Source organism: Scophthalmus maximus, chromosome 18 (genome assembly GCF_022379125.1).
Source record: "Scophthalmus maximus strain ysfricsl-2021 chromosome 18, ASM2237912v1, whole genome shotgun sequence".
Lineage (NCBI taxonomy): Eukaryota > Metazoa > Chordata > Actinopteri > Pleuronectiformes > Scophthalmidae > Scophthalmus > Scophthalmus maximus.
In genome coordinates this window covers 8,732,501-8,757,168 of record NC_061532.1, presented here as the reverse complement: position 1 = coordinate 8,757,168, position 24,668 = coordinate 8,732,501, and the positions used below count along the sequence as shown (strand labels likewise).

The window sequence follows — 24,668 nt, the reverse complement described above, 5'->3', positions numbered from 1 at the left end:
CGTCATCACCAGCATCACATTGTACCATGTGCTAAACAAGGATTCTAAGGAGAAAACATTTGAACTTGTACTATTTTCCTCCAGGTCATCTTCTATGACAGTGACTGGAACCCCACAGTGGACCAGCAGGCCATGGACCGGGCTCACAGGCTGGGCCAGACCAAGCAGGTCACCGTCTACCGCCTCATCTGTCAGGGCTCCATCGAGGAGAGGATCCTGCAGCGGGCCAAGGAGAAGAGCGAGGTCTGAAGCACGAGCAGTTTTCTATTCTAACAAAAACACTAGAAGCAACAGGGGAACAGTTTGAGGGTGGCAGAGAGACGGTGTTAAAACAGTGAACGTCGTGATGTAAGTATGATTTGAACACAGATTTGATTGATGCTGCATTTTTCTCCTGTGATAAGATCCAAAGGGTGGTGATCTCTGGAGGGAACTTCAAACCAGACACACTCAAACCCAAAGAGGTGGTCAGCCTGCTATTGGACGATGACGAGCTGGAGAAGAAATGTGAGTGTTTGAGGCATGCACACACACACACACACACACACAAAACCTAACCCTAACCGAGGAAGGAAGAAAATAACCAAAGACATTGTGTCTCTTCCTACAGTGCGGCAGAGACAGGAGGAGAAGAGGCAGCTGGAGGAGTGCAGCAAAGTGAAGGAGCGCAAGAGGAAGAGGGAGAAATACGCTGAGAAGGTATTGTCGAAGGGAAGAAACAAATTGATGTTAGACACGAGGTGAGAAGGAGAAGAATGACTTTATGAAGGAAGGAAAGAGATGATGAAGAGGAAATCTTTCAAAAGCAGCACATATACTTCACCTTCCAGTGCTCATGCCAAAAACGATACTTCATTTAAATAAAACCGCCTCGTAAAACTTGACTGCAACCTTACTTAGATTTTAACATTCTCTTTTGTCTCGAGTGATGAGTTTGGCCTAATGGTGGCGCCAGAGTAAAAGGTGAGGAGGTCACCAAAAAAACATTAAGCTTTGTCCTCTGGGGATCACAGTTATCCACCGCAAATTTCATAGAAATTCGATGGTTCATTCGAGATACCTTGTCATGGGCCAAATTAGTGCTAGATGTGGGGTCAGGGGGTCGCCGAAGTCATTAGAAATCCTCCTCTGGGGACCATACCCATACCAGATTACATGGCAATCTGGCCCGTGGTCTTGCTCTGGTCTCGAGTGTTGGACAGACGGACAGGCCACGCGATTGAACACTTGATATAGCCATCCGTAAGAGAAGACTGAAGGATCTGAGATATGGCCTAAGTACTAAACCTAACCAGTCCCGGTTGTCTCTATCAAACCAGCACAAGAAAAACGAGGAATCAGAGATCAAGAGGAAAAAGGAGACGAACCTCGTCATCTCCCATGCTCCCTCTGCGGACAACTCCAACCTCTCCGCAGATGGAGATGACTCCTTCATCAGCGTGGAGATGGACTCGGCCATGCCCAGTCCCTTCAGTGAGGTGAGGGCATCTCATGCTGTGCTAAAATACTGTATACGACTGGGATTTATGTTAGTTAGGGGCTGATTATGCTTTCATACACAAACTCACTCTCTCATTCTTCCTCTTGTGCTTTTAAATTCTCTTACCCCCCACTTCTTTTCTCGTCCTCTGTCTCCTCTAAATATCTATTTAAATATCTATCTCCTTCCACGTGTTGCTTCTTTCTGTCATTCTTCTCTTCTATCACTATTGCTTATTTCTTTCCCTTTGCCTTTTCTCACTTTCTTTACTTTAACTTTCCATCTCTCCCCCTCTTCCCTGTTTCCTCTCTGGTCCTCGCCCTTTACTGTACCGGCCCGGTTTCCTACGTTCCTTTGTGGTGCTGACCCCCAGCCTGTGTGTATGTCTGTGTGTGCTCCTGTGCACGGCCAGATCTCCCTGAGCAGCGAGCTCCAGCCTGGCTCGTTGCCGCCGGATGCCGATGCGGACGAGAGCAGCAGCGACATGCTGGTCATCGTGGACGACCCGGTGTCTTCTGCGCCGCAGTCCCGTGCCACCAACTCCCCGGCCTCTGTGTCTGGATCAGTCTCGGACAACATGAATGGTGAGAGAACAAAGGAATTTAGCTGACCATGGAGGTTCTTATGCTCGAGGATTTCTAGTTTATGCAACGACAGTTTATACTTCTACTCTGCTTTATGATCACATTTTTTAATACAAAACATATATGTATGATCAACCATTTAAGATGTGATGATTTATAAATTGAGTACAGTTTATAAAATAGTTCAGACAAGCTCCACCATAACCAGCTGCAACAATAAAATGCTGCCAACAATGAGTGAAAATGTGAGAAAACGGCCTATCTCTCAATGTTGTGGGGGGGAAAAAATAAATCCTGGATCTGCCCCTTTGTCTGCACCAAAATTTTAATTGGTTCTTTCTTGGCCCATGTCCCATCCTTCCACCGAGTTTCGTGGAAATCCATGTTGTAGTTTTTGCGTAACCCTGAAAAACAAACAAGTCAAGTCAAGTAGAGCTTTATTTGTCCCCAAAGGGGCAATCGGTTCCGCAAACAAACCAACCAACCAAATATAACCTCCTTAGTGGAGGTAATACAACTCCAATATTCTAATAGTATATAATAATCATATAACACTTTGACTGGACCATTTAGCATAAGGACTGCTTTCATTTTGATACTTATAAGTACATTTTCCTGATAATGCTAATACACAGCAAAATGTTACCATGGTATTTCTTGTCCCTGAGTAAATATACACTGAGGTATTGATACTTTTACTCAAATGAAGTTCTTCCATCATTGAATTTAATTATTTTAGTCGACACAAAGAGGAAAATGAATAGCTCAATAGCAAAGTACCAAAAAAATTCATAAACTTCATAAATAAAGTATATGATATTGAAAATATATTTAAAACATAAAACCATTTTTATATTCCCATGACAAGAAGTATAACCCAAACTTTCCTCATGTTCATATTTGATGGTTTCCTTAATAGAGATAATCTTGGTACATGTAATCTGCTCTTCAGCTGCCCTTAATTCTAAAAGCTCCAAACTTGCCAAATAAAACGTAAACCCGCGTGTTATCTCTGAGATAGTATTATCTCATTAGAATGACGTTGGAGAGGCACTTACATGAAAGTCGCTGCTGCACACAGAAGTCTGGCTTGTTATGTTCTCGTCACTCTCAGCACCAGTGTTTAAATAGGCTTGTGTCCAGTGAGACTATTAGTCTGTTACCTCATTTGTATAATGCCGCCGATTATTTAGATTTATGAGGGTGTTATTTTCTTTTTCTTTTTTGCCTTGGTTCTGAGATCCAGATAAATAGAGAATGTAAAGAGGGTTGTTTTGCCTCCATATCTGAACTTTGGATACATTGCAACAAGGTAATCCCTCCTAAATACACGCTGCTTCACTGAAAGTGATTTTGATTTAATTTTTTGCTGCCATGCTAAGAGGTTCCTGGCAGTAAGATTATTGATGGCCCCTGCTAACCAGACCCAATAAGCTGGGAGAAAGTTGGTGCTTTTAAGAGATGCAGATAATGCTGTAATGAAAGGTTTGGGAAAACAGCATGGAGGTTGGAATTAGGGAGCAATTGGTGAATTTGGACAAATAAGTAAAAAAAGGGGAGAGATTAAGGGTTCTGGCGGGAGGGTAAGAGCGAGGGATTTGTGAAGGGTTTTCATCCGTGACTGAGTGTCAGTGATAGGACGGGCTCATCTTCCCCCCATTGGGGGGTTTTATACCACAGGCGTGTGGAGGGAAACGTGCAAAGAAAACGCAGACCAGTGCAGAGACGTTGGGAGTCAAGGAAAGGGGAGAGAGGGTACTGGTGGATATGGCACATTACCAGTGAGGCTCTAATTCTGCAAACTGTATGGAAAATGAGAGTATGGTTCTTGTTTTTACTGCAGCCTGTACTCATGGCAATGATACGTGATGTTTAACGTTTAATAATTCTTCTGAATTGCCACAGTATCCATGAAGGTTGAGGCAAAGCCAGACAGAGCATCTCTCGTCCTGTACTGGGTATTCCTGCCCAACTCCATTTCTGTCTGGTCTGACTGTAAACTGATTAAGTCAAAATGCATTCAGAGAATTAGAGGGGCAGTATGTAAGTATATGTAGTCTACGATAGGGGTTGGCACTGCAAATTTTTGTCAATATGTTGGCCAATTCTTGTAGATCTCCCTACAGTAGGCAACCGTCAATGTACCAAGTTGATTATTAAGAAAGGGCACAGCAAATATAATAAGGTAGCGACATTTCTCAATTCCTGTTTGCCTTCTGTCTTCAGGTGTGTCAGCATCAGACACGATCAGTCCTGGCAGAGGCCGGTCCGGGCGGAGTCGGGGGCGGCCCAAGGGGTCCGGAGGCGGGACCAAGTCAGGAGGAAAAGGTCGTGGGCGCAAATCAACAGCGGGCAGTGCGGCTGCTATGGCCGGAGCGATGGCTGGCGCGGCAGCTGCATCAGCTGCAGCTTACGCTGCTTATGGCTACAGTGTTTCAAAAGGTTAGTGAATATTCTGATTGGGGTGAGGGGGAAACCAAAATGTCCCCACACTGCTGACCCTTTCTAGTCCATGTTGGGCAAATTAAATTTAACCTAGGCATGATCGCTCGATCATGATTGGACCAAAGTTGTCTTGTGACACGTACAGCTAGAATACACTGACAAGAGAAAACTGTTTACCAACTTAAAATGACTTCAGTTGGTAGCTGAATTGAGGTTTTTTTATGTTAAATTATTCTTCGTCAGGAGAATCTCACTGTTAAATGGCTTTCGCAACATAACGTCACAAATTTCGCATTATTTCGTGTCGTATCATTCGTCCCTGCATTGACTTTGAAGGTGATCTCATCGCTTGAAATAATTTGCTTTGCATTTGGTGTGAACGCACCATTACACCACTTAAAAGTAATGTTATCAAGACTCATGTTTTTCCCATTAAAAGTCACTTAACGTTTTTTGGGAGGAATTGCAGAGTTTTCTTCCATGAGAGTGACCATGTCTGCCATGTCTGCCATGTCCGCCATGTCCATGTCTTGCAGCCGGCCTCGCCACGTCCAGCCCCCTGCAGCCTTCCCTGGGCCGGTCTGGCACCAGCCCAGCCTTCAACCCCAGCAGGAGCTCGTCCCCTCAGGCCAAAGGAGGCGCCTCCACCCCGAGTCCCCACAAACAGCTGTCCCACAGCCACCACCACAGCAGCCACGGTGGAGTCAGGAAGGGCAAGGGCCCCGGTGGTCCCGGGGCTCGATGATGCACTCGCACACACACACACACACACACACTCTCACAGCCGGCTCACTATAGAACACGCATACACAACACATGAACACACAAAGATAACTGACCTTCTCTCACTGTGATCCCTACACACACACGCGCTACGCTTAAACATAAATAAATAAGGAGTACAGTATTTACAGTAACTGAGGCTCACTACCTGGAGGACCACGCAGCGAATGATAGGACCCTCTTCTTCCCACACACACGCAGTCATTTGAAGGTACAGTCCCTACCAGCCTCCCCGTGTCTCGTGTCAGTTTTATTTTATCGTGTCCAGGTTAGTGGACAAAATCTGCCTTGACTACTTTTTGTTTGCAATTGTGACAACAGTATTTCCAAGTGCTTTTTTCGAGAAGACAAACTGTACTTTTCTATCCTTGACAGGAAGCTCTTTTGATTTGCCACCACGCAGTAACAATACAATAAAGACGTGAACAAACGCGTGTAGCTTAAAGGGCTTTTGAAATCCTTGTGTTTGCCAGCATGGTGAGGCGAAGGAGTTTCTGTCAAATGCACTGAGCCACGTCTTCCATTTTGTGTGTGTGTGTGTGTGTGTGTGTGTTGTTGATTCTCATACATGTACATTAGGTTATTTAATTATCCTGTACGTATCCTCAGTGCAAACTGGTGAAGGATTCTGCATTTTACAGAATTTAATGTGGACCCACACTTGACCAACCTACACTTTACCAAACAATATGTCAACAGCTTTTCTACTAAAGCTCATATTTTTGTAAAAAAAAAGATGTAAAGTGCCCAAACCAACATTGCAGGTCGTAACATTTTGAAATAGAAAAATTGTCCATAACATGTATTACAGTACACATGGAAATGAAAATTGATTCTATATATTTTTTGCCCAATGGGAAAATGAATGAATGAATGGATGATGTAAAAAATGATATTCCAAAATAAGGTGTTCTGGTTGATACGGCAATGCTGCTAACGGTAAATTTAGGAATTTCACTCAGATTATTTGGTTTTCTAATATTTAAGTTATTTGAGTTATGTTGAAAGTGGGCAGTTCATGACAATTGTGAATGAGATATTCACCTGTAAAACTATGTAAATTGTACTGAAGCCATTTTTTTAATTTTCAGAAGTTGCTTATTGTGATGAGGAGTCTGTGGTTCTCTTTGATGTCATTGATGTTTTAGAAAAAGAAAAGGTTTGCATCAGTGTCCTACGTTGAGCACTACATCTGTTATATTAGAGGTTTGTTTGTTTTTGTGTTAATAGTGTGATTAAAATATGATGTTCTATATTGATGTAAATAATGATGAGAGCAACGTTTTCCTCTGGCTTTTCCCTCATTTGCCTGTCTATTTTTATAGGTCATGTGTACATACGAAGAAATGCATCTGCCATTTTACTAACAGGAGGAGCCAACTGGAAATAAAAGTGCTAAATTGGCCTCCCTGTGTATTTTTTCCAGATTTTATTGAGCAGGTTGTGTTCATTATATTTTCATTGCTTGTTTGAATTGTCATTGTTGCTCAGGACAATAGTGTGGAAGACGGCAAAATATTGGGAACCATTGAACGTGTCCTTAAAGAACTGAAACCCTTTATAGATAAAGTAGAATCATATTGGGTTTTTTTAATTGTTCAATGGAGATTTGGGAAGACATGTTGAAAGTTTCTTTTGGCCCTGACATCAGTCCTGCAAGGAGGCTTCACATAAAGAGAGTTAATAACTGAAATAACATAATAAGGGTGATGAAGTGTGTCAGACCATATTACTTTCTCCTATTTCTCCCGAGTCAATGGCTGCGCTTTGGGTACTTGAAAAGCGCTTTATAAATCCAATATATTATTATTGTTATTATAGATATCAGCTCTTTGAACCTCTAAATAGGCTTTGTTGAGACTATCACAGAAGAATTAAATCAACTGTGGCTCTTTGAATCCATATTTTTGTAGTCTTTGGCAAACTACATTGCAAGACAGCTCTTTGTATTAGACAACATTCAAAACTACATTTGTAAGACCTCTCTTTCACTGTACCCAAGGGCCACGTCCTGTCCTTTAATTTCATTTGTGGTGTTCCCGCTCTTCAGATTTCAACTGCAGTGTCTCCAGAAACGATGTCGCCCCTGCTCCTCTGGCTAATCTACAGAACCTCGCTGTGGACAATTAACGTTGGAGCTGCTTTTTCTGTTGGAAGAAATAGTCCCTGGTGAAGCTGTTTACAGTGAGTGGGACCTCGGTAAGTGGGAAGTTGTTTTTTGGAAAGACTCACTAATGTTGAGGTTTCTATATGAAGATTGTAGATGCTCCATTCACCTCGCGGGGGGGGGGGCAGAAAACCCTGGCCCCTGACACAGGAGCCATCTCAGTGTTATTTAGGTGAACTACCTGACCCTTTACCAAATACATGGTAGGTCTGACAAATGAACTTTTGTGAGTCCCTGGTAGTTAGACGGGCACATGGTTTGGTGCGGGGCCAGTTTCAAGATTTCATCTCGATGAGCAGCCTCAGCAGCATGTCCTTCCCGGTGCACTCTGACATGACCGTGGAGCAGTCTGTAAACACAGGACTTCCGGGTCTGGGCTCGTTCCGGGCCACTGGTTATATAAGGCCAGTGCACCAAGACCAGACGCTCTCGACTTGAATCACGTCCAAGGTACAAACTGCTCCCGTCAATGTTAGGGAGTGTCCGATGTATGTCTGCGTACTTCAGGGCAGAGTTATGCTTTTTATAAAAACAGATTTAGAGAGCTATGTGGATCATGATGATGAGTTACATCCTGTGAAGAAATGTCTTGGTCTGTTTGTTTGTTTTTTTAAATGCATCTTTTTAAATAGTTGAGTATTTTTACAGACCTGAAGCAGCAGACGTGTTCGTCTTTACTTATTACAAAAGCACATATTAGAACAAAGGTTAGACTAAAATATTTTTTATATTCGTCATCATCCTGTTACGCACGGTAGCGCCTTAGGGAGTCTTTATCATTGGTCCAAGCATTTTGCTTTCGATATTACTTTACACATCCCACTGCCAGCATTTTCCTCACCACAAAAACTTTCAGTTGGAAGGGGATCAAGCCTATGAATCACAATGCCATATACTGTAGGTCTTCTTGTACCAGTCTGTATAAGATAACATTGGCTGGCACCTTGTTTATTAGCTTGTGTGCAGAAATTATCGCAGTCCACCTGCAGTGTAACCAGAAGTTACTGAAACAACAACAGAGTTCTTTTGACTTTTTATTTGACATATTCATGGGACAGTAATGTTGCAAGCAACTTCCATCAAAATTCAAATTAAACACCTTTACAGTACGTCACAGCAGCCATTTGGTGAATTTTCTGAACAACCACAATGAACTGCTGCGCCGTCTGAATGCGCGGGACGGAATCAGAACTGTGCAAATAAAAATGAAGTCGTAAGATGTCTTTTAAAAACAGATTTTTACAGTTAACAAGTCAGTGATCGTGCTCTTTGTAGATGTACAAACGTGCGCAAGGTTTGCATTATAATGTGAACATGAAGTCAAGCTCCAGAAAGAAAAATAAATAAACTTGATATCGTGCATTTATTTTGTCATCACTTCAGTAGCATTTAATGGATGCATGAAGACTGGATGGTACAGTGAGTGTAGATTTCACAACATAAAACCCAGGTTGACTGGCCTGACGGAGGAATAGCCTCAGTGTTGTGTGTAGTGTAATGTATTCATCCACAATAAGCTAGTTGGACACAGGGTACGAACTACTGGCTGCTAACAGACAGGACACCACGGTCAGTGCCGCCGTCTCGATGGAGAACAGGTGATGGTCCTCCACATCTGGGCAGCTGCTCCTCATGAACTGGGCCAGCCGGAGCAGGTACTCCAGGTTGTGGCCCGTCTTCCCTCTGCACACAGCAATCTGGGCGCCGATCTCCTCCGGACCGGCCGGCCCCAGGTACATGGCGTTGTCCGCGGTGGCGATGTACACCAGCGCCTGGACCGGCGGCTGGCTCTCCCCCTGGGGGAAGAAATCCACCATCTTGGTGACGTAGCCACCGCAGACGGTCTCGCGCACGTCGAGGTACTTCAGGGACTCTTCCACTTGAGAGCCCGTGACCTCGAACGCCACACCCCAGGTGCTCGCCTGTGAAGAGGAGGAAGCAAAACAGGTCAGATCAAGCCGTTCAGGTGGGAATGTACAGTGAAGAAAGAAAAAAGAAAAAAAAAGGTCCCCAGCTCGGGACACGCCCCTGTAGTTTCAACAGTGAACCAATAGGGATCTGAATTTTCCACTTACGTCATCATCTTCGATCAGCGTCACCACTCTTCCGGGCTGCGGAGAGAGGAAGAGAAAGGGGTCACGTCACGGACAACGCCTTGTTAACGGCCTGAGGCCGGAAGCTCACAAGTAGCAGCGATCATGAGTCAAAGATCGAACATTAAGAGAAACAAATAAAGCATTAAGCGTCTCACCAACTCGTCGTTGCCGCGATGGAAGTTGTCTCCATGCCAGAAACGTCTCTTGTAGCCCTGGATGTGGCCGACCTCGCTCCTCCTGTACTTGAAGTCGGGCTTCCACACCAGTGACCCGTACCCGAAGATCCACAGGCTGGCCTTCGCGGCGACGATGTCTTGAGGCTTCATGTTGATCGGCAGTGTTGATGACGTTCGGATGAATCGATGGGTCGGGTATACTTCACGCGACGCCTGCGCGCTAATGCGACTAGCTCGCTAGCGTTAGCTTCCTCCGGTCCAGGAGCAGGGGCACCGGCTGGCTCGCAGGTATACCGCGGACGGTATTCGAGCCCAACTGCTTGGCAGTTGTGGGGACGGAGGGTCGCTGGTGAGTTTGCCTTGCATGATGCATTGCCATTGCCTTAGACGCGCCGCATTATGCCTTAAAAATCCATGGCAGCCGCTTGGGCCTAAAGATTAGCGAGTGGGAAAAATCGAAAAGCGTCTCGGCCAGCTGCTTCGCCGGCCGGTGACGGAGATGTAAAGCTAACGAATGAAAATAAACAAAACTCGTTTGATTCGGTGATGGCGGAGTTTCTAGCGACTAACCGTTGGTTCTCTCTTCTAGGTGCGGTCGTGATCTCAAACGCCTTCCTCGATAACATGGCGCAGCAGCTCTCGCGCATTTATACAGCGATGGGAAGGTGGGCAAGTCCGTGCGAACGTTTTCGACCAATTACATTCAAGGAGGACTCCTCCGCGATCAAATTCCACCCAATCCGATTTCTGTGCGCCGAATAAGGCGGGACTTTCAGTGAAACTCGTCACTCTGTTGGTTCATATGTAATTCACGCGCCGGACCGACGAGTCGAGACGACTGGCTGGTAAGCCATCACTCCAAGAGACTTGTGTTACGATTGGTCTCCTGCCCTGTCGTTCTCTGAATATTGTTTCCATGAGGTTCAGGCTCGAACTGGCTGATGCAACTGGCCACAGCATTTCAGGGCCGCGCCAGCAGCAACATACCAAGACATTGCGTCAGATTTGTTCCAGGACATAGAGTCCTAGACAGGAGCGTTTTACTTTATTTTTTCCTTCTTTCTTCCTGTTTTTCTTTCTTTCTATATACCAATCTATCTATTTGTACATTTGCATTGAAATTAAACATACCACAAATAAGTATCTGTGTCTGATTGGGTGATATGACCTCAAACAGGACTGATGGGTGTCCCTACATGGGGCAGTACACCCTACATTGATGTTTTTGCTAGAGCACATGTGAGGCCTTGTATTCTATCACCACAGATCAAACATCCAATGGCAAGATGTTAACCAGTGAGGATCCCTAAGCCCACCTTCATACCAGTCTCCTGGAATATGGGGGAACAAAAATTGTTAAATAAAGGTATGAATGTTTTGTGTCTTCTAAAATATTTTCTACATATGAATGAAGTACAATAGTACAATTTGCTTATTTGCCAACACGTGACGAGCCATGTGTGATTGACTTGGTCAGCCTCTTATCGTTAGAAATCGTACTCTTGCAGAATTATTCCAATTTTTTAAACACACGCACGCACACACATACAAGTACCTTTTTATTTACTTTATTCAACAAACAACTTCTACTTCTACTTTGGCAGATGGGTGATTTATGAGTTTGTCCAAGGTTTGTGGTGGACAACCTTTGAACTAGCAAACAAAATCCTCAGGTGTATCAAAACCGCCAAAATACGCAACCACAGCCGAAACACAGCAAGACAGATGCATGATCCGAACGTTTTGTCAGACCCAATCAAACGCACAGAAATGCCCGCCACTCCTGATGGATCTGATATAATAGCAGAGGCTTATCTGTGCTCATTAAATAGATTATCTATAAATAGCTGGCATTATCTGCCTTGATAAGAGGGCAGACAACTGTATCAGCTCTTCATAAATCTAATGCAGTGCACAATCCAGGCCTTTGAGGGACCCTGTGTCGTGCCCAGGCCTCCATCCCATAATGCCATGGGCCTTTCATGTCCATCCGCTCCCCGGGCCTGCTGCTGTAGTACCTCGGGGCTGCTCTCACCACATGCCACCAAAGGCTTTTACTGACAGCACTGCCTGTAATCTAATCCGGTGCACTGCTGCGATGTTTTGACTAGTAGAGTTATCACATACTCACCTGTCTGTTTGACCTTGCTGTCAAATGAATGTATTTAAATAGATACTAAATCCGCAACTACAATTTTGTTTTGGCCTTTATTTCCAGCTCAAAGGATTTGAAGTATATCTAGACAAACAAGCACAACATTTACAGTGTTCCCCCTGCAGCTCTGACGATGGAGGTTCGTTTTATGAAATATTATGTACACATTCCTGTACATGTTAGGAGTTTTAGGCCTGGGAAATTTCAGAGATACCTAAAAGCTGAATCGTAAGACAGCCCATGCGTATATTTATGTTTTAATAGCTGAGCTCAACTGAATGTAGATATATGGGTGTATAGGTTATGTGCTGCTGTTTAATTGAGTTGCTTCAGACCTGAACTTGAACGTGTCTGGTGATTCATTTTGACACCGACTACTTACTTCCTGTGTGTGGGTTTCTTACTGACACCTAGTGTTAATTAATGAGACAACTGCGAGGGCACAACAGGGCACTGGCTAACGGTCTCATACACTGTGTGCATATTCAAAAACATTAGCAAAAGGGGATCAGATGTTGCAGCTGTGAAAGGAGCCCGTAGCATTTTTGTGATTTAGCGTCACGATCTTTGGGGGGGGGGCAGGAAGTGTTATAAAGAGTGACTTCCACATTCATCATAAACAGATGGGAAGATTGGAATTTCAGATCTGCTTCCTGATTCTCCACTTGTGACATCAATTCAGTGTTTTTTCCTCCATTTCCTTATTTTTTTCAAATCCAGAATAATTAGTGGTGATTATTTTGTGCGTCTGCGCTCAAACTTGTTTTTGAGGTTTGTTTCCTCAAAACCCCTCGGATTCATCTGCGCGAACAAGTGCAGACCTGAAGAAAGCGGTGCGTGAGAAAGACAGCTGGCCCGCGCCGGCATGTTCCGCAACTTTTTTTTAATCACGGAGGAAACAGGAACTGATGTCACTGGGTCACAAACAGGATGCTGTGATTATAACACAATGAAAATGCCGGGCCGTGCTATGAAGACCCAGAAGGCCAAGGAGCAGAGACCCCAGCATGTGTCTGCCACTGCGATCAAGAGTGAAAAAAGGGTGTGTGGCTGTTTTAGGTGTGAGTATGATGATGATATCTATCAGGCTGACACAGGTAATGCAGATGATTAATCATTGTGATAACATGTATGTTTTTCTTGAGCCAGGCTGGAGGAGCGCGTGCACACACACACGCACACTCACACAAGTCAGATGTGGATGCCTAGGTCAACAGGCTAACAGGATGTGTGTGAAGGAAAAAAACATTGTGATTCTCTGCCGAGTGTTGATTGCCCCTGATTAGGGGGTGTTGACCGTCGCAGGATTTCTGTTAATTGGAGTTCATAATGATGTTGCCTAGACACAAAAAAAAGTATTTCAGATATATTGGAACCAGTCTCTTCTACGTGGCTTCTACGTGAAAGGTGGTATATTAGGAGCCAACTTTTAGGAACCGCAGTATTTTCCAAAAAGACAAAGAAGGGCAAAGGGTCAGTGAGATTGACAAGATTGCTCTGACAGGTCAACTTTTCTAAAATAAGGGATCTCTATATATTTATGTGGATTCGCAGCAGATCCGCTGGCTCCCATCTGGCTTCCCCTCCCCTCCGCTGACAGCCCCAGTGCCAGGCCTTCTCCCCAGCTTTGTTTGCAGGAGTGGGTGGTACAGAACCGGGCGTTGAAATATTGCTCTTAACCCTGAAGGGGAGGCAGGCAGTTGGGGAGCCTGTAAGTGCTCGAGTGTTTTTTTTATTTTTATCCTCTATTGGGAGGGGGTCTGCACACTCCGTGTGTCATGCACACGGGACGAGAGGCCTGGCATATGCTGCTGTTTTTATGGCACTACAGATTCACTCTGCGCTCCCCCACGGCATCTGTTTGATTGGCTCTGTGTGTGTGTGTGTGTGTGTGTGTGTGTGTGTGTGTGTGTGTGTGTGTGTGTGTGTGTGTGTGTGTGTGTGTGTGTGCGCGCGCGCGCAGACGCATGCAAGCATTATGAGGGGTGGGGGGATGTTCCCCTTTGCCCTGCGCCTGGCTTTGTTTCGCCATTTCCAGCTTGAGGGGGTGGTATCCGTGGAAACGGATTTGAATTTCAAGCCAATTTAGGGCCAGGGAGAGGACGAGGGGTGGGTGAGTGGAGTGGGAGCCAAAGGCGTTTCCAGGAATTACTCGAAGTGGTGATGCTGCATGCAGTCAGGGAGCTTTGTGCCTCTTCCTCAAGTCCAAAATCTTTTCTTGTGTTGTGTAAATGTAGGAAAACAGCTGGATTTCATATTCACGAACATGTTCATGAGGGCCATGTGCAAATCAGGCCTGGGCGGAAAAAGAAATACGAGACACATTTTATCATCATTTGTACTCAATTTCATTATTTAGAAACACCTCAAAAATAATTTTCTTTTTCCATTCACTGACATCAAATTAAAAACAGTTTCCAAGGAAGTTTTATTCTTCAGAAGTTTGGTCCTTATAAATATGCATTATATACAAAATAATATTATAAAACATATAAAGAGCAGTGTGTCATATTTAAATTAAACTCTGGAAATAATAATTTTTAAAAATTACATTATTGGTTCTGTATTTTTGAAACTTATTATAGGCAGGCAGTGGCGTGACAGTCTTCTCGCTTTGTTTGTCTCAGTTGGGTTGCATAAAAACGCTTTTCTATGCACACATCCTTTCTTTTGGATCTCGCTGGCACAAAACTGACTATTGCGTTCCTGTGGTTTTTCTTTTCAAAATCGCTGTTGATTAAAAAGTTTTTTTCCCCCGCTGTTGTTTTATTAAATTTTTTTCCGTAGTGCAAATGATCCAAGAACAGACAAGGGCACACATTTAGCATTCAAACCCCCTCGTTTAAGGCTTCTAGTGAATTTGGGCTGCGTACAATCTTCACCATTGCATGGAAAACTCCAACCAGTCATTTTCACGTGATTGACAGTTGAAGATTCGTTTCAGACATTCATACCTCTCAGTGTTTGTGAGGTTGGATTGCGACGGTGGGTGAGTTCACTCGTCTCGACCCTGAGTCTTGCATAGCAGGCGAAGCTGGCAGGAGTGAGTGAGTGTGTGTGTTTCGGGGGGGGGGGGGGGGGGGGGGGGGGGGGTCACATCTTAGGCACCATTTTAACTGATTGGTTGGCTGTCAAAGTCATCATGATTATCACACAAGGGCGGGTCAGATATGAGGGGCAATGATCCTCCTGCGCCTCCTTTTACCGTCCAGGATGGCTGAAATCATAAATTAACATTTTCCCCGATGCTCTTTCAATCTTCACGCCTTGTGTTTTTTCGCCAGTCCGTTCAACCATTGTCACAACTAGGAGAGGTCCTTCACTGTACATGTTTTGCATACAAACACTCGTTCAACACATAGTTCCTCAGTTCTGTTCTTTTTTTTCTCTTCTTCTTCTTTTTGTTTTTGCAGAGCAGAGGTTTCTGCCCTTTCCAGTTCTCAAGTGTTCCAGAGCAGCAGTGGACATCTAAAACAATCTCCAGTCTCTTCTCGGCATTTGTAAACAATCCAGAATATTATGTTCGGCCTCGATTGTGTCTTTTTTCGTCGTCCCCCTCGCTTTCAGATGCCTCACAGTTTATACCTGTGGGAGGAAAAAGATTTTTTTAAAGTATATATATAAATACATGACATAGCACAATAATCCTACTGCTAAGAACTCTCATAATTCTTTTACAGCACTTTTTGAATTTGTGCAGCTCACATGCTTCAGTTATATTTTGCTTGGACGTGAACATCTCAAAAATTCCACTATAGATGCCACAGCAGTAAAACATAGCACCTTGGAGACCAAGTAGAGCCAAACATATGAGGAATCAGTATAAGATCTGACTTAAATCCATGACATGGCCAAGATAAAAACTAGCCGGTGTAATTTACAGAAACCAATAATTCAGTTGATCGGGTTATCCCCAGCTCAGGTCCAAATACCACAGCGCGCGGTCTTTCTAGAAATAGCATGTCATAAATGTTGGTGCGCTGGAGAGGGATGTTACACAAGGGACAGCGTGATACATGTCAATTGGGGGGGGGGATCTACGGGAATGCTGATGAAGATGTGAATATTTTTTTTTGGCTTACCTCGGTTGCTATGACGCATTCCCTCCTCTCCTCTGCTATAACAAATACCGACTGGTACATGGAGTCTCTTGAGGAACATATCGTTGATATCCTACACTCTGGCTTTTCGCTGCGAACACAAATCACACATTGTGTTAAACGCAAACCAGAAGCACATGGCAATGCTATGCGTTAGGGGCGTACACACATACACAGTGTGAGGCAGCAAACAGGATTGGGGAGGTTTGTAGCAAAGCAATTATCAAATATATATAGAAGTGTATGTGTATATATATACACACACTCAACATGTCTGAGGAACATGTATGGTTTCCAAGTTAAGAAGAAAACCCACAACTGGGCTCATTGTTGGGTTCAAACAACTAAACCGTGGAAGTGTGTGAGTGATTAACAGTGATTTCCACTCAGCATGGCTCCATATATACACTACTGTAGGAACACAATAGTAGAGGAGGCCTATGGAAATTTCCAATACTTGAGCACACAATCACTGCAAAGATGAGTGTGTTAGTGAAAGCAGGGGGTGGTAAAAGGTGTGTAAAAATGGTTCTTCTTACCTGTACATTCTACTCAAGGGCATTTTGTCTTCTAAACACTTGTCATAAATTAGACTTTTATCCTCTTGTGACTTTTCATCCTTGAACTCCTTTGATTTAGAGTTGTAGGAGTCCAAGTGATAGTTTTTATGGATAAAGTTCGATTTATCTGAATCGCAGTCCACCTCCAGGCCGATTTTCTGGTTGGTGTTTTTCAGCTGGGATGCTGGGATCAGGTTGTCCCTCTGAAAATTGGACAGGTTGTTCATAGTCTCTGTGTCTCCTCTCTCCCCCTGGGCCTGCCTGTGGATGTGCCTCAACGCCAGGCCCACCATGCACAACAGCACCAGCAACGCCACCAGCCCCACGGCCAGGGAAACCGCCGCCCACTGGAAGCCATCTTGAATCTCTGGATTGGTCACGGGAGAGGTCACGGCGGCGAAGAACTCGCAGTGAGGGCCAGTGAAGCCAGACGGGCAGACGCAGGTAGCGGGTGGCTTGCCTGGCCCGCCACCCCCGGTGCAAAGGCCCCCGTTGAGGCAAGGGCGAGGGGAGCACTCATCCAGGAGTCTGTCGCAGTTTCGTCCGGCGTAACCTGCGGGACAGGCGCAGGTGTAGTCGTTGATTCGGTCTTGGCAGGTGCCTCCGTTGAGGCAGGGGTTACCGGCACACTCGTTGACGTTGATTTCGCAACGCTGGCCGGTAAATCCTGCGCGGCAGCTGCACACGCGCACGCCCCCGTGGATCAGACACAGACCACCTGCAGAACAGGAGGTGGAGGGTTAGTATCAACAAGTACAGTTTTACTGAGTGACACAGAAAAGCTCACATGAGCATCCTCAATGAAGCAGGCGCTGCAGCATCAAGGCTTTTCAAATGCAGAAAAACACAATCTGCATAAACCTTCCCATGAGGCTCTCTCAGTTCACACAATCCAGTGTGACCGCAGCACTTTGTGCATGCACTGTGTACTTTAATGCGCATTGTTCTCCCGACACGGAACAATCCCAGAGCCCTCCGTGTTTACAAGAAGACAGAAATCGAGCCACACTGGAAATGTGTCCCCTTTCATCAACAGCCACAGCGAGCTGTGGTGACATTTACAAGCTGCTGCTCCGAGCTGCCGAGTGTTTATATGGAGGACAATAGACACCAAGTTCCCACCAATTCCTGTTGTTCCACACGGCTTCCAGTTGCAGGAATTTGAAGGGGGGGGGGGAGAAAGAGTGAGGGGAAGTTCAGAAAGGGGGGCCAAAGAGGGGAGGAAGACCGTACCATTAGCGCAGGGAAGCGACGTGCACTTGTCCACTCTCTTCTCACAGTTGAGTCCGGTGTAGCCCCGCGGACACTCGCACATGTAGCTGCGGCCATTGTCCTTCTCCCAGCATTTGCCACTGTGGAAGCAGGGGGAATCTGCGCACGTCAGCAGGCTGTGTTCACAGTGGGAGCCCTCGAAACCTTGGGGACATGTGCACATGTAGCCGCTTTCCAAATTCTGGGGAGGTGGAAAAGGAAAAAAAAATGAGTCAAGATGATCAAAGATCAAATTTGGTATTGACATTTATCAATCTGTCTTTTTCTTTGCAGCTTACTGTGCACAGCCCTCCGTTCCTGCAGGGGTTGCTGTCACACTCCTGCATCTCCAGCTCACAGTTGACCCCCGTGAAACCTGGCAGGCATGTACACGTGTAGCTCCCCTGGCCCGTGTTCATACAGGTGGCGCCATTCACACAAGGGTGGTGATGGGTGCAGAAGTTTAGGTCTGGGGGAGAGACGAGTGTTCGTTTACAATGAGGGAGACGCAGGGGGAGGAAAAAAAACATCTACCCCAGGATGTGTACAAAAGCTATGGGATGGAACACTTCAGAGGAAACCTAATTTACTAATGCTTTCGAGTTAATTCTAATGAAAACAGTGCACACGTAATACGAGAGGATCTTTCAAAAAGGAACAACAGCAGTGGTCCAAGTCGTCTGGTTTACCTTGGTCACATAATAGGCCTCCCCAGCCCTCCTGACAGTTACATTGCCATGGCAGCTGGCAGGTACCGTGCTTACAGGCGGGGTACTTCTTACACTCGTCGCAGAACGTGCCTTGCCAGCCATCTCTGCATCTGCGGAAAAAAAAGGACCAAAAAAAAACGCTCCTTGATTAGTCAAGCGATAAGTACATCCGTAATAATAACGGTAAAACAAACATCGTCAAATTAAATTGAATGAGAGCAGACAACTTCTCGTTGTGGGCCTGTCGTGGATTAGCCGGCTATTGCATCATGCAACACGACATTAATAGCTCCACCGCAGTTGGATTGCAATCGTTAAAATTCTCGTATAAATCCATCAACGAAACGGGTGGGGAAAAAAAAAATCCAAGTGCGCTACTCGCGGGGCTCAAAGTGACTGTACATCTGGAAACGGCAGAGTTTGTTTCTGAAGTTAAGTGGAGTGTGACATTTTCCAACACCTCATTACATCACTACTCATCGGTTATTTCAGTCAACGTCGTGAATAATGATATCAGCGCTTTCTGCATTACGAACAACAGGATAAGCAGAGGCCACTGTTGGGGGTGGGTCAAACCATCATGTAGGTACGTACAGCACCAGAATAAATAATAGTATAATAATACAAATGTGAAATATTTCTGGCGGCGAGCCAACGGTCGAAGCTCTCTTTTTTATGTTTCCCATGAATATCCATTTCTCACCACAATGAGCAGCAGTCCTGTCAAACCGTGAGATTGCCGGGCATAGGATGTACTTTTAAGGTTCCAACATTTTCTGCTGAGTGAGCATGGGAGACATGGCAACAGCTTTACAGAGTCTGCTGTATCTACGGGGGTTTAACCTCAATTTGGGTCAGTTTTAGTGGTGGGAATGGTGGATTTGTGTCTAAAAAGAGGGCAAAATAGGGTTCAGGAGGACTTTCTCACAGCGAGTGGGTGGGTGGGTCTCGGTGTGTGTGTGTGTGTGTGTGTGTGTGTGTGTGTGTGTGTGTGTGTGTGTGTTTGTGTGTGTGTGTGTGTGTGTGTGTGTGTGTGTGTGTGTGTGTGTGTGTGTGTGTGTGTGTGTGTGTGTGTTTGTGTGTGTGTGTGTTATCTTTGCTGGTGAGTGAGTGGGTGAGGGAACGAAAAAAAGGCTGGTGACGAGAAGTGGGGGGAACATGGGAAGTGGGGAAAAGTGAAAAGTGACGCAGGGAGACGAGAGCAGGCACAGAGCGGGGTTTTGTTGACTTAGCGAACTCCGGCCCTGTGCTGATGAACGATGTGCGGGATAGGCGCTGATGTGAATCTTTGGATGATGAAATATCCCGCTCTGATTAGTCGCACATAAACATAGTTTGTGAGGGGGACTCGGGGGAAAAAAAAAGAGAATTGGGAGTTTTAGAAGAAAACGCGACTGAAGCTTTCCACATGGTACGGAACAGACGCTGCTCCCAAACTGCACAACTGTGATCGTTATTAATACTTACACACACTCGCCGGGTCTGGAGCAGTTTCCATTCCTCTCGCTGCAGCCTTCCAGACAGATAGCTGGAGAGAAGAAAAGAAGAAGAAGAAAAAAAGAGAAAAACACATGAGCAACACTCATGAGGATGCTGATGATTTTCAAGTGGCCGTCTGGCAGCATAACTGCGTCTTCTGGTACAACTCACGAGAAGTACAGTAAATAACATTTCAACAACTTCCTCGTTGTGAAAAAAATGGGGAAACCCACTTGAAACAACATATGACTATTGGAAATAAATCTAATAGTGTTTCGACACTGTATTGGCCGCTCACGCTGTGTTGCGACAACCGGGGCCCGTTTTCGTGAAACAGCCCACGTGATGAGATCGTGAGCTCTCAACTTCCGTCAGGGGCCTCCACCTGATCGCCACCTGTCGGCCACGCCCCCGGCCACGCCCCCAGCCGCCGCGGGCGGGAAACAAACCGACCGACCGGCTGAGGGGGCGAGGGGGCTTGTTTGTGCTGCTCTCTGGCCGCGCACCGCCACCGGGGTCCTGCTCGACACTGATTCGCGGGGCAACATAATATCGGGCGGCTGACGGTAAGCGGCCGGTTTAGTCCCGAACAGATGCTCGCTCTCAATAGCGGACAGCTGTCACTATTGTTGTTTGTGGTCTGCCCACGACCGTATTTGCAGCTGCCGCCGCCGCGCGCCCAACAATGGAGGGGAGGGAAGGGGGGGGGCTAAAACATCGCTGGCGCGTGGCGGATAATAATGCCGCGATTAACCTTGGCGCGTGCAGTCGCCCGGACCCCCCCCCCCCCCCCCCCCCCCCCCCACACACACACACTCGCCCCCGGGTTTATGTTACCAGGCACGCGCTTTACTGTAGTTCCTGAAAGTACCAAAAATGTCCCCTGTGTGTGTGTTTATCATTGAGCCTTTAGAAATGAGTTCCCTTTGTGTTTTTTACATTTAATTTGCATCATTTTGACAACTATTATTATGCATAACTCAAATTAAATGTGGGTTCCCTGTGCTTGAACCTTCCGAAATTCCGTGCACTGGGCCCAAATGACATGGCTTGTTTAAAACTGATGTGTGGGAGTGTGAGAGAGAACGGAAATTATAGTGTCTGAAAGATGGCCAATCTATCTTTCTCGTGTATATTTTCTGTAGTCACCGACGATTGATGCGTCTGTAATTGCGACACGTGAGCCCATCTGGTTAGAATTTTGGCGCCACGGTCAAAAAATAGCACATGCCAATTTCCCTCTCACCGCCGCGTGACACGGACGACGGATCCGTCGTCACCCATGTGGTCACATATCCAGCACATGGTAACTATTACTCTCACGGTGCCTCCTTCCAATCTACTCCTTGATTAATTTGTTTTGGTGAAAAGGACCCTTTGGTTATTGTGGAGCCAAATGGCACCGGGCCCCCTCACGGGCCCATTCAGAGCTGTCCAAAATGCTCGGGAGCGTCGGTCTGTGAGGCCAAGTGGGTTTGTGCATGTATAAAGTGCCTGTTGTCATGTTAAGCCGTCCTTCCCTCAGCCCATATTCAATGAGCGTTCACAAAGCCACACGCGATTGCACGTCAGAATTATATGATTACAAATTACACGTGGCGGATATCCCTGAGAAAGGCTGTCGGCACCAAAATTGCCATCGCGACTTGCCGGATATCATTGCGCCATGCCTTGTTATTAGTGTGGCCGTATAGTGATGATGACCTAAGTGTTGCGCATCTTGCATCTTAACTGCCCATATCTGTAACTTGACGACAGCTCTTCTCTCTTTTTAGGCACAAAGCATCATGAAGGTTAAAGGTCACACAACATGAGGAGACAGGATCATCAGGACCTTGCCCATTGAACGTTTTTTTAAGGTAAGAATTGTGGACCCAACTCTTGAAATGCTCCATTTCATATCCCAGCTATAGGCTAAACGGATCCCATTATTTATGACTCATTTGCAAACATCTGCATGAAAAAAACCCACAGAGACAAGTTGAACCACGAAGCTCCACTGTCAACAGACAGACACGCTGAAAGCGGGCAAAACCAGACTGCTGATTGAATTACAGGTGACAGAACATGTTTTTGTGGTTGCTTACGTTCTTCGCAGTATTTCCCCTTCCAGCCGGGCAGACAGGATAACTGCCCGTCGCGGTTGCAGGTGTAGTGGCCAAAGCGGTCGTCCCGAGGCGTGCATTTTTTGGAACAGCTTTCTCCGTAGTAACTGTTGTTGCAGATGAACCGGTATGAATACCTGAGCTCAGTCTGCTTCCCGCTCTGCGTGTCCTGAGACCAGTCAGTCCCGACACCCAGCTGTCTTTGGATGGCAAAAAAGCTAATCAAATAGTCTGGGTTGTTGGTATCTGGAAGAGGAAAAGAGACAAGGAGGGGGGGGGATCAGAATTAATGTGGGATACCTAAGCTTCCAGCTTCCTAACCCTAACCCTGTGTATGTCCTGGGATGATTGTGGTTTTATGTCAAGAGCTGCATCATAAATGGCCATGGGTTCAAAAGTCACCCACTTTCGCTTTAATAATCTGCCCGGTGCCAAGCTGCATCCCTTATCAAATCCCATACAGCTGAGATGAAAGATAAACTCAGGTTGAAATTTCCTCTTTCTTTCCGTCAGCAAAAACATTCCCAGGCCCAGTCCCCTCTTCCAAAGGGCGGAACAGAGTAAGGTGTAAAATACAGGAAGATGCAGTCAGGGGTTTTTGGCAGGCACTGTGTATTCTCACCAAAGCCCACGGCTCTTTCCCACGCCAAAAATAAACCAGAGGAAGTTCAATTGTATTGGGTATGAGAATGAAAAAGGTGTTCTGAAGTTCATAATAAAGAAGTGAATAGGCATGGAAACGTGTGAAATGATGAACAATTATCAAGAGGCGGAGGGGAACTCGCTGAATGACTAAGCAGCATTTAGTAGTGCAATCCTTTGATTCATTTGTGCATATATTTCTTCAAAAAAACAAAAACAACCACGTAGTGGGAGAGCCTCATGTGTGAAATGTACAGACAGAGCTCCCTCCTGTGGTAAAAAAACGTTGCACTTACCTACAGGTAGATTTCCATAAGGTGAATGCCAGGCTTCAATTATTAATGAGAATGACCCCTGAGGAGAAAACACATGTAGAATATTAATATCCAAATGACTATTTTCCTCTTTTTTTTGCCGTACACAATTTTAGCAGAAAAGCTCCAATCTTTGTATTTTTCTGTCTGTGTTTGATTTGACTGTTGATTGTTTAAAATATGAATTTCAATAGTACACTTAAGGCTGCATGGAGTTGTGTGCCATATAGTGATCATCGCATGGCCTCCTGGGTTTTGAAATGAACGACGTGGTCGCAGTCCAATCTGTTTGTCGACAGACTATTACCTAATGATATGGATTAGATGAGCTGACCAATAACCGGTGCGCTCCCAAAATGCACAGCAGTTCCCTGAAAACAACACAACGGCGCTCGCTCGGGGGAGAGGAGGAGGAGGAGGAGGAGGAGGAGGGTGTGGGGGGATAACAAATAAAATAAAGTGGATGCACGCTCTTACCGGCCACCCGAAGTTGAACGGTATCTGAATCGGTCGAGGTAAAGTGCCACTGTCCCTGGCGCTGAAAGAGTTGCTCCCCAGCACCGGTGTCATTGTACTCCCAAAGATGCAGTCACCTGGCGACACCACCGCCTGGTAGTTCTTCAGGCAAATTCTAAAATAAGTCCTGCAGCTGGGCTTGCACGCGCCCCCGCTCGCCAGCAAGCCTCTGTGGTTTTTAAATTCGTGCAGATCGAGCTCAAAAACCCCGGATCCCAACACCTACAGGGGGAACAAAAAGGGCACACACCGTTTAAGAAACGCAGGTATAATGGCTACATTTGGAAAAAAAATGACACAAAAACACCTGGTAAAACAACTGGCCCTCCGCCTGCTGTCGCCGAGGTCTGATCGGGACCACCGGGGGGGGGGCATTATCCTCCCTCATACCTGTGTTATCAACGTGGTGCTGAACGCGATGGTGAAGGTGAACCACGCTGCCATCCTTCTCGCTTCTCCAGGGCAGCCGCGCCACCAGCCGATACAGCAGCACACCTCCCTATTCCAAAGTGTTTACACCGAGGTAAACAAATGTAGAAGAAAAAAAAAGAAAAAAATTCCAATATAAATCCTTATTCACTCCAAGGAGAGACCTCCCGTAGCTCCTTGTTGCTGTGCGTCAAAAGCGTCCAGAGAAAGCGCCGCCAGTCTCCAAGTTATCCAAAAGGTGAGGGGAGGACTAGTATCCGCGGCCAGTGCGTGTGCGTGTCAGCAGTGCGCCCCCTCCTCGCGTGCTGCTGTACTCCACAATGGTCACTACCGCTGCGTGTGCGCGGCTCAGGGCTTGTTTTGGTGCTTGAAGTCGGGTGCGTCAGTGCGCCACGGACGTTCATCACTCGCCTTATTACTAGTGAATGAACCCGGAGTGCGTCCCCTCCCAGATATATAGACTTGCACTCGGGCTGCTCATTACATAAACCGTCAGTCAGGCGCAATGACGCCGCCCACTCAACACAGTCGGCCCCCTTCCCTTTCCGACCCGACAACAATTATCCAGATTTAATACCCACTGACTGACCACCATGGATACTGGGCGATTATTAACAAGACCCAACATCTGTTGACTTATTTTTAGCGCACAATATGCCTGGCACACATTCGCACA

The 24,668-nt window shown here is 45.9% G+C and overlaps 4 protein-coding genes across 13 annotated transcripts in view; 2 read left to right on the top strand and 2 right to left on the bottom strand.

Moving 5' to 3' along the window:
• Positions 1-6,697, top strand: part of ino80 (INO80 complex ATPase subunit) — a 36,171-nt gene extending 29,474 nt beyond the window's left edge. Inside the window, exons 31-37 of one of the 2 annotated variants that reach the window (XM_035618322.2) lie at positions 85-243; positions 405-507; positions 611-699; positions 1,320-1,478; positions 1,854-2,064; positions 4,291-4,506; positions 5,046-6,697. In XM_035618322.2, the coding sequence (XP_035474215.2) occupies positions 85-243; positions 405-507; positions 611-699; positions 1,320-1,478; positions 1,854-2,064; positions 4,291-4,506; positions 5,046-5,254 (1,146 nt within the window). In that variant the 3' untranslated portion in view covers positions 5,255-6,697. The remainder of the gene's footprint in view (positions 1-84; positions 244-404; positions 508-610; positions 700-1,319; positions 1,479-1,853; positions 2,065-4,290; positions 4,507-5,045) is intronic. The other variant, XM_035618324.2, reaches the window with a different exon arrangement.
• A 1,783-nt stretch (positions 6,698-8,480) lies between these two features.
• chac1 (ChaC, cation transport regulator homolog 1 (E. coli)) lies at positions 8,481-10,524 on the bottom strand. The gene is made up of 3 exons (XM_035618333.1): positions 9,711-10,524; positions 9,535-9,570; positions 8,481-9,381 (listed from the first exon to the last, which is right to left on the bottom strand). The coding sequence occupies exons 1-3, from the start codon at positions 9,879-9,881 to the stop codon at positions 8,977-8,979; spliced, it is 612 nt and encodes a 203-aa protein (XP_035474226.1). The 5' UTR covers positions 9,882-10,524; the 3' UTR covers positions 8,481-8,976.
• Positions 10,525-14,218: 3,694 nt separating this feature from the next.
• On the bottom strand, positions 14,219-24,416 carry dll4 (delta-like 4 (Drosophila)). The gene is made up of 11 exons (XM_035618326.2): positions 23,954-24,416; positions 23,525-23,785; positions 23,030-23,087; positions 22,074-22,337; positions 19,975-20,035; positions 18,487-18,617; positions 18,097-18,266; positions 17,780-17,999; positions 16,526-17,264; positions 15,969-16,077; positions 14,219-15,471 (listed from the first exon to the last, which is right to left on the bottom strand). The coding sequence occupies exons 1-11, from the start codon at positions 24,005-24,007 to the stop codon at positions 15,466-15,468; spliced, it is 2,073 nt and encodes a 690-aa protein (XP_035474219.2). The 5' UTR covers positions 24,008-24,416; the 3' UTR covers positions 14,219-15,465.
• Positions 20,420-24,668, top strand: part of syndig1l (synapse differentiation inducing 1-like) — a 174,840-nt gene continuing 170,591 nt past the window's right edge. For all 9 annotated transcript variants that reach the window (XR_004786441.2, XR_004786439.2, XR_004786440.2 and 6 more), the window contains exons 1-2: positions 20,420-20,552; positions 21,762-21,845. The gene's annotated coding sequence lies outside the window, so the exon portion shown is untranslated. The remainder of the gene's footprint in view (positions 20,553-21,761; positions 21,846-24,668) is intronic.

Bases quoted from the DNA above. Each gene is read 5' to 3' on its own strand.
- dll4 (XM_035618326.2), bottom strand. From the start codon at position 24,007: ATGGCAGCGTGGTTCACCTTCACCATCGCGTTCAGCACCACGTTGATA. The intron at 23,786-23,953 runs GTATGAGGGAGG...TTCCCCCTGTAG, and splicing joins GCACCACGTTGATAACACAG to GTGTTGGGATCCGGGGTTTT. The intron at 22,338-23,029 runs GTAAGTGCAACG...TTCCTCTTCCAG, and splicing joins TTATGGAAATCTACCTGTAG to ATACCAACAACCCAGACTAT.
- chac1 (XM_035618333.1), bottom strand. From the start codon at position 9,881: ATGAAGCCTCAAGACATCGTCGCCGCGAAGGCCAGCCTGTGGATCTTC. The intron at 9,571-9,710 runs GTGAGACGCTTA...CTCTCTCCGCAG, and splicing joins ATCGCGGCAACGACGAGTTG to CCCGGAAGAGTGGTGACGCT. The intron at 9,382-9,534 runs GTAAGTGGAAAA...TCCTCTTCACAG, and splicing joins CGCTGATCGAAGATGATGAC to GCGAGCACCTGGGGTGTGGC.